This window comes from Apteryx rowi, unplaced genomic scaffold (genome assembly GCF_003343035.1).
Source record: "Apteryx rowi isolate R43461 unplaced genomic scaffold, aptRow1 scaffold_632, whole genome shotgun sequence".
In the NCBI taxonomy this organism is placed as follows: Eukaryota; Metazoa; Chordata; class Aves; order Apterygiformes; family Apterygidae; genus Apteryx; species Apteryx rowi.
In genome coordinates, this window is record NW_020450908.1 from 33,764 (window position 1) to 42,602 (window position 8,839).

At 47.0% G+C, this 8,839-nt stretch overlaps 1 protein-coding gene across 1 annotated transcript; it reads left to right on the plus strand.

The window, feature by feature from the left end:
• Window positions 1-456: 456 nt before the first annotated feature.
• On the plus strand, window positions 457-6,302 carry LOC112974855 (fibrinogen-like protein 1-like protein). Its single transcript, XM_026084242.1, has 4 exons — window positions 457-460; window positions 2,159-2,302; window positions 4,487-4,549; window positions 5,674-6,302. The coding sequence occupies exons 1-4, from the start codon at window positions 457-459 to the stop codon at window positions 6,300-6,302; spliced, it is 840 nt and encodes a 279-aa protein (XP_025940027.1).
• The last annotated feature ends 2,537 nt before the right edge of the window (window positions 6,303-8,839 follow it).

Consider the following 8,839-nt stretch of genomic DNA (forward strand, 5'->3'; position numbering starts at 1 on the left):
TGCTCTGGAGAGGGTCGTTTTCCCCCTGATGCTTGATTTCCACCCAGGAGGATGAATGCCAGCTGCGTATTTACTTAGCAAGTTGAAATGTTCAGAAGTTCCCAGAGAATACTGTTCCCTGGGGAAACCCCACTTGGGGAGCCAGGCACTGTAAATTGGGGCTGTGTCAAAGGCATCGTCTTATTGGTACCGAATTATTTGCTTTGCCACTAAAGAAAGCTCTTCACCTTTGTGAGACACAGCCTTCTTTGTCTGAGGACATATTACTCAACGATGAAGAGCAAATAAGCCATAAACCACCAGTGCTGTTGCCAACTACAGGACAAGTGCTGTGGTTTGGGTCTCGTGCCCCACTCCACCCCCACTTCCCAAACCCTATAACTGCAGGCCTGGCCAGCCTCCTAGCCAGGCCAAACCTGCCCAGCTTCCCGATCCGCAGATCCCCACAAAGACAGCATGGGTGAGTGTGGGCTGGTGGGCTGGGTGGGAAAGACACCGCACCACTCTGTACCACACTATATGTGGCTACAGGTCACAGGGCATCCCAACTCTTTGTCTTCTCCAGGGCTCCTTTCTTCCCATGCCCCTGTCCATCCCAGCAATGGGTTTGATGTGGGTTCTCTGTGCCCTGGGTGGGGAACGGGAGCAGGAGAGTGGACATTCTGCTATTTTGGGGTTATATCAGTGTAGCCCTGAAGTGTCAGATGGCCTATTTTATAAACCTTAAATTTATCTAACATTCTTTGTAATTTTCAGTTCTCCAAGAAAGTATTAAATATCCTAGCACAGGAAAGGAGTTTTTAAAATATTCTTGTTTAAGCAGCAATATTGAATAGGCACCAATATCTGGAGGCTGGATGCTTGAAAGCAAACAGCTGTCCCCTGAAGAACACCTAGGAGAGGCTGATACTCTCCTCTGCATATCCTTTCTACCCAGACCTTTCATATCATGGGGGAACAGGGCAGCAGTGGAGGGAGCATTGCTGCTCTGATATCGTAAAGAGAAGAGGTCTTGCAGGGACATGCATCTAAACACAAGTGTATCAAGACACTAAATGTTGCATAGGAATTGAGAACAGGATCAATATGACTGAACTGTGGTTAAAAGCACTCAGCTGTAAAACTGTAACCAGCACAAATGGTTGCAATGACACCAGGCATTCCCAGAAAGGAATGCTTGTCTCTGTGAGGGCTGCAATCACACACAAAAGTTCCCAGTTGACAGTCCCAGGTTGATCTTTTTCCTCTGCAATCATTTCTGTGAACTGTGCCAAATCCAGGTATCCCAGGGCAGTGCAGAGGTGGGTTTGACTCTGCTTCTTTTCAAACAGTAGTGGCATCACGTTAGTAGTCTGCTATGGTGAGCTACATCTATCACATGGTGGAACAGGTTTCCCCATGGGCAGCTGTCAGCACCATGTTCCACTCTGTAGGAACCATGATAGACCTTCTATGGTTTTATTAGATTTAATATTGAAAATTTTATTTAGATTTAATATTGCAAAAAGTGGCCTGGTCTCCCTAGCTGGCCTGAACAAGAACAAACCAGAGCAGCTGGTTACAGGGACATTTTGAAGTAGCCATATAACTACATGAAGAAGATAATTTGCTCCAGCCAGGTAATAATTCATAAAAGGTTGTGCTACCCCTCTCAGTCACACGGCCTTCATGCAAGACTCAGACACAAACACCCACTTCTGCCTGGGGCTTGGTCCCACCTGTTCATTTGGGTTCTTACTGCCCTTAAGACCTGGGCTGGAGCCAGATATACTCCCGGCTCACACCAGAGAACACACGAACGTGACATGGGAGCATGATGGGAGCGGGGAAGAAAGGGGATTCCTCTTTCCATACTCAACCAGCTTGTCATCTCCAGCTCCAAGACCTCCTAGGTTCTCCCAGGACATCCTGGTTATTGTAACCTTGCTTTTGGACAAGATTTTCACAATTTTTCCATCTCAGAAATCACCAACAGCAGTTGTCACTGCTGATAACTCCTCTCGATGAATGTTTGACAGTTCATTTAAGTGAGTGAATTTGGACTTCTGTCTCCCTGCAGGAGTTTTATAACTCTACAAGTGAAGGATTCAGATGGGATTCATGGCTTTCTAATGGCAGGGTTATGTTCTCTGTTTTTCTCCATCTCTTCACTTTTCAGTTACCCAGCGTCCTTGTCTCCTGCTTCTGACCTGCCTGCTGGCCCTGGCAGCTCCTCTTCTTGCCTTTGACATAAAAAACCTGTACCTCCTCAATGGCACTTTGGATGACATTGTGAACGTTCCCCCGGAGTCCTTCCAGCTTGGTATGTATTCCACTGTGATAGGGAGAGGCAAACAAGGTCATGTTCAATATCATCCTACACAGGTCTTCACCCCAACCCAAACCCTCCTATCATGGAGGGAGGACTAAATACTGCTCCACATGTGGACAATGTTAGTGTAATGTAAAGTGCCATTCCTGCCTTATAGGAACAAGAACCATCTCAGAGTTCTTCTCTGTACCCTGTCTGTCTTTTCCTGTCTGACGTGAAGTTCTTCTGCCCATATGTGACTTCAATAGTCCAAACCCCAGAGCTCACAGGATCCCAGGAAGGGCTAGGTCAGATCTCATTGGCAGCAAGTCTGAGAGGAGGGTGTTCAGGACCACAGGCTCTTCCTAAGTAGTAGTGCTAAAGATGTTAAGGCAAACAATCCCCTTGTGTTTTGAGGACAGGAAACAGTAGGCAGCTCTGGCAATCACAAGGTCAGTAGGAACCTGAATTCAAGACAGAACTGAACACAAAGAGGAACTAAGTGAAGTTACTACAAAGAGTCTAAAAGAGTGGCACTGATGTGGGCCAGATCAGACAGATGAATGCACAGAACAATCTACAACTAGCAAGGTACATTGGAGCAATGACGAAGCCTCCTAGAAATGCTCCGGAAGTAAAATGGGGGGCCCCTGAAAGAGCTGGTCTAACCTACAAAGTGAAGAGGAAGGCTTCTTGGTGGCAGAAGTCAAGGTCCAAGTGTTTGATGCTGGTTTTTTTGTCAGTCTTCACTACAAAGGCCAGCTGCCAGGAAGCAGCCAAGACAGGGAGCACCCGTGACTGAGACAAGAGCTTGGACTTCCCCAAGAGCTTCAAGTTTGAGTAAAGAAAGGGGGTGTGCTCTGGGTTTCACACTCATCTCTCACCCAGACCACTGGTAGAGTGCTCTGAAAATATGAGCAGTGTGAAGTCAAGATGGGTAAGCAGAGAGCAAGCTACGGAAGACAAGTTAGCATTTGAAAGTCTTGACTTGTGGGGGAGTGGTTCCAAACAGATGGAAAGTGAAGGCTTCTCACTGGAATAACCAACTGCACAGATGGAAACCAGGAGTGGAGAGGTCAGCCTACAGCCCTGCAGAAAGGAGCGGGGATGGACTGTGCCTCACAAAATGAATATGAGTGAACAGCTTCATATTGGTATGGTAAAAGCAAATACCACCCTGCCGAGTCCTCCAGACCACATTACAAGGGTGTTTCCAACTCCACACGGGCTCAGGCCAACTACCACATTTGCTGTGAGCTTCAAGATACATTTGGAGATAGTCCAAGAAAAGCAGTTAAAAAATCTGTCAGAAAGACTATGTCAGGAAAGGCTGAAGAACTGGATGGTTTAGCCCCAAAATTGGAAGACCATGGAGGAGGATGTGATAGCAATATTACTGTCTGGCTGCAGAAAAAGAAGTAGCAAAGTGTTATCTGTGTACTCTTGATGTTGCAGAAGGAGTGGGCTTATACACAGTACAAGAAGCTTAGGTTAAGCACCCAGGAAGATCTTCCTAATGGAGGGGATAGGAAAGCACCAGCTGAGAGAGAAAGTAGAGTGCAGGTATTTGGGGATGTTAGGGAGCAGCCACTGTAGGGTTAGGTATCTGTGTTAGAGGAGGGGACAGGAATGGTTTCTGTGATTCCATAAGCCTGCAATTCATTCCAGTGTTTTTTAACTGTCAGTGGGTATACATAAGATGTTCTTGTAGAAAGAATCATATAAAGTCACTCTAAACCATCCTCTCTTTCAGCAACACCCTTCAACCCCTCTTCCAAGCCTGTTGAGTGGAGCCCCTCTCCCCAGTTCCTGATGCCTGGACTAATTTTCCTGTGTCTGCTCTCAAACCTCTTCCCCCTCTAATCCCTCCTGAGTCCTTTCCTAGCTGCTTCTACTATAATTTAGTAACTGTCTTTCCAGTGTTGCTGCCACCATTTGGGGTCTTTCCCACACATAGTGTGCTCAATTTCTTCTCATCAAGGGAAGTGTTTGCCCCATCCTAATGTTATGTAAATTCCCCTAAACTATCAACTGACTGATATCTGAAATGGTAAAGTTCCTCTAGAATTAGGAGAAACACTGGAAAAACAGAAGTGTAGAGGAATAACATCTGGAGAATATCACTTTCCCCCAGCAGGCATTTGACATGTCTGCTCTCAACACTCACTCCTGTCTCCTCTGTTCTTGTCAATTCAGATAAGGGTGACAAACATGTTCGACAGGTCAGAGACACTGCCCCCCACCCATCAGCGGTCCATGGTAAGTCTCTCTCCAATGAATATGTCAGCTTGGAAGGCCTCACCATTGCTGGAAGCCTAGAAGCTCATGAAGAACTCACAGCCGCCTCAGCCTATGCCCTACATGTGCCTGGGTACTCCCAGGAAAACCACTGATTTTCTAATAGGCTGTGGAGGTGCCACAAGTCATTACCTCTGAGGAACTCTAGCACCAAGCATGTTATGATGCAGCAGATAAGGGGGATCTTTAGCATGAGGAATTTTCCATCTGAAAATCCAAAGCAGAAAGTGAAAGTTTGTTATTTGACTTTGGAAAGTGGTGACTGGTTATTTTCCCATTTTTACTATACAGTGAATGAGCAGACTGAGTGCGACAGGGACCATATAGCTTATTGAAATGTCTGAGTCAACATTAGCCCATCTGACCACAAAATATGGCTTCACTGGGTAGGAAAAAACACTGGCATTGGGAGCCATCATCTCCCAGAAGTGTGTAGATGCACTCAACTGTTTACTGCAATAAGGGATAACACTCTGGAGCTTGGAAAGACCACTGTCAAATCAAAGAAATCAGGCAGCCTCAAAAGAACTACTTGAGTAACCCCAGTGAAAGCTGATGGGTTTGTCCTATTGAGGTCACAAGGGCTGATTTCATGATGAGCAATATGGATGTCTTGACCATGCTCCCTACAGATTTCTGGGATGACTATAAAGCTATAAAGCTTCCATGCTGTAAGAGCATTCACACAGTCAGATAACTTTAGGACCCAGACTTTTTTTAGGCATTTTTCTACATGGTGATTCATCACCTGTGCTACAGGTGAATCACCACAACACTACAAGAGTGAATCCAATCTGGGGCATGGTGCATCATGTGTTAGATGAATGCAATGTCTGGCTTTGTCTCACCAGCCCAAGACACTGGTTCTGTGCCCCCATCAGTTTGAATCCTCTCTTGGAAAGAGGTGAAGCCCAAATCTCATTTTGATCATTTCAAAACTTTGGTTTACTACTGTGAGCACATGGCAGGAAAACAGCCCAAGAATGTGTCTGCAATAGGATCTAGGCACCAAAGAAATATCAAGCACTTTCAGTGTCACATTTTGTGGGATCTAATGTTATAACCATCTCTGTTTCCTGCCCTAGGTTGGCCCAAGGACTGCAGCGAGGTCCCCACTGGCAGTCCCAGTGGCATCTACATCATCAAGCCTGCAGGACTCCACTACCTTCTGGTGTACTGTGAAATGAATGTAACAAATGGAGGTTGGACGGTCATCCAGAGGAACAAGAAAGACACACCTGTCACCTGGGCTGAGTCCTGGAGCACCTACAAGTACGGCTTTGGGAACGTGCGCAGCGAGTACTGGCTGGGCACCGAGTACATCTATCAGATTGCCAAGCAGAAGGTCTACCAGGTCAAGTTTGTCATCCAGGATGCCACAAACACCACCAAGTTTGCAGACTACAATCTCTTCAGTGTGGAAGATGAATCCCATGGCTACCGGTTGAGGCTGGGCTCCTACACTGGGACGGCGGGGGATGCCATGACCTCAGACAATCCCAACAAAGTGCATGACAACATGAAGTTCTCCACAAAAGACCGGGATCAGGACACTTACAGTAAGAATTGTGCCTACAGCTATGAAGGCGGGTGGTGGTACTCGGCATGTTATTCTGTACGGCTGAATTTCAAGGGTGGCATGACATGGGGTAGCTTATGCACTGGGAACTGCAAATCTTCTCTCATCCTCATCAAACCAGCTCCCTACTGTTAGTGCTCCCTCCACTCCTGTCCTCAGGGGACACTCTGCAAAGGCTCTGCATGGCGAAAGAGTTTGAGCCTTTCTGGGGCAGAGAGGGGAGCCCAGGGGTAACAGAGCTTTAGTGAAATGCCACTTTCCTTTTCCTCTCTCTCAGGCTATCCCTGTGTTCAGCTCTTTTCCCCTGTGCTTGCCAAGGATTCCTTTCTATTATATTCATAATCAAAAATTTAAAAAAATCACTTTTGAAATTTGTGAATTCCACATGTACGTTCCCTGTGGAAGGAAAACACTCAGACCTGGAGTGACTTTCTTTGAAGCCTCTGAGCTGCCTCCAGGACTCATAGCAAGCAAGAAAGCTACATGCCCAAATTTCCACATACTCTGTGCGTCTCTGCAGTGTCTGGTAAAGCATTCAAATATATTTACTTACTTGAACTCATTCTCCATTAATGAATATCTGTTCTGTATCTCTGATGTGCTCCCATTGACAGCCACGAAATCCCCTGTGTCAGATACTGGGACTGGAGTGTTGGGTATTTTGAGAGAAAAAGCCTTGAGTGGTTCTCATTGGAATGGGTGTAAGACAATTAAATCCAGTTACATCGAAATAAAGGAGCTGTGACTCCACACAGAATGGCTCAGACCTGGCACACAGGAGAACTCTTCCCACATGATCACAATGTTCACAGTTCTGGGTCACAAGCTGTGATGATTTTCCCATGCCAAGGTCCTGCTCTAACTGTGTAGCTACTTCTGTCAGGCTGTCTGTCCCGCACAATCATGCTTTGATCTCACAGGAACATGATTTCAAGGTTGCAAATAGATCTCTCCACTGTGTCCAAGAAGCAGTGAGTTTAAATGGAAGCAAAAGAGATGTATGTTAGATGCTAGGTGGCATTCTAATAAGGGAAGAGCTCATTACAGGAACAGCCCAATGCGGAGACAGTATATCACCATTACCAGGGTTTCTAAGACTGATTTATATGAACCTTTGCCAGACAAGGTGCAGATAGAACAGATCCTGCTGTGAGGCTGCAGGACAAGGCCCCTACAGCCCCTGAGCCCCAAGACACTGTGGCGCTGGCAGGACAGACTGTTCAAGCAGAGCTTTTGCCTTCATAAACCATTTCTAGCTCTGTTTTGGGGCAGGGCAGTACCAAAGGCAAATTCCACTTCTAAGACCAATGGTCATGGTCTGTCCTGCCAGCTGCAGATCCCAGAGCCCAGTGGCAACTGTTCAAAAAGGTTTGAGAAAATTGGAAAATATTGAAAGAAATGAGCAGTGGAGGGTCTCTAAGCCAGAAAGCACCTTACACCACTCCAGAGCACTGCTGTCAGCATTGCAGGGCTCTTGCGGGACCTGCACCTAAGGATATCTAGCTTTGCAGAGAAGGATGTGGGTGTCCAGGTGGACACCAAGTTGAATATGGGACAGAAATCTGCCCTCATGGCAAAGAAAGCCAACAGTATCCTGGGCTGCATTAGGAAGAGCTTTACCAGCAGGTCAAGAGAGGTAATCCTTCCCCTCTGCTGAGCACTGGTGAGGCCACATCTGGAGTACTGTAGCCAGTTCTGGGCTCTCCAGTACAAGGACATGAATTTACTGGAGCAAATCCAGCAAAGGGCCACAAAGATGATGAAGGGACTAGAGCATCTCTCATATAAGGAGAGCTAGAGCTGGAGAAGAGAAAGCTGAGGGGGGGATCTTATCAATGTGTATAAATATCTGATGGGAGGGTGTAAAGGGGATGGGGCCAGACTTTTCTCAGTGATTTTCAGTGACAGGACGAGTGGCAATGGGCACAAACTGAAACACAGGAAGTTCCACTTCAATGCAAGAAAACACTTATTTGCTGTGAGGGTGGTTGAACATTAGAACAGGTTGCCCAGAGAGGCTGTGGAGCATCCATCCTTGGAGATATTCAGAACCCAACTGGACATGGTCTTGGGCAAACTGTTCTAGGTCACTCTGCTTGAGGAATTGGACCAGATGATCTCCAGAGGTCCCTTCCAAATCTAACTAGTCTGTGATTCTGTGATTCTGTGATGTCTGTGGAAAAGCAGAGCTCAAGGCTACCTCAAAAGCAGCACTTGAATAAAACAGGGTGTACCAGCTCTCCTGAGAGACTCCAGTGCCATGCAATGAGCCCCAGCCAGGCTGTGCACAGAGGACAAGTGGGACCCCAGAGCCCAGCCCATGCCAAAGTCCCCTGTTCTGGCTGGAGTTCTCACCTGGCCTCAGAGTGTGTCCCTTCAGGGACTCTGTGCAGTGTCAAATGGCTGTCTCCAGAGATGGGAGCATCTCCCACCTTGGAGACATCACAAACTCAATTGGACATAGTCCTGAACAGCCTTATCTGATTTGCGGACCAATCCTGATGTGCAAGGGTTGCAGTAGAGACTCCAGAAGTGCCTCCCCACACCAATTATCCTCTAAGACAGGGAGAGACATTCGTCCTGAGCAGAGACCATGCCCACCTCTCCCCACAGGGAGAGCGAGGACAGGGCATCTCCATACTGGACCTGGCATTGGGTGGGAGAGGCTTTCC

What these genes read in the sequence shown, in the direction of transcription:
- LOC112974855 (XM_026084242.1), top strand. An exon ending in CCCGGAGTCCTTCCAGCTTG is followed by an intron (nt 2,303 to 4,486) that starts GTATGTATTCCA and finishes TTGTCAATTCAG; the next exon opens with ATAAGGGTGACAAACATGTT. An exon ending in CCACCCATCAGCGGTCCATG is followed by an intron (nt 4,550 to 5,673) that starts GTAAGTCTCTCT and finishes TTCCTGCCCTAG; the next exon opens with GTTGGCCCAAGGACTGCAGC.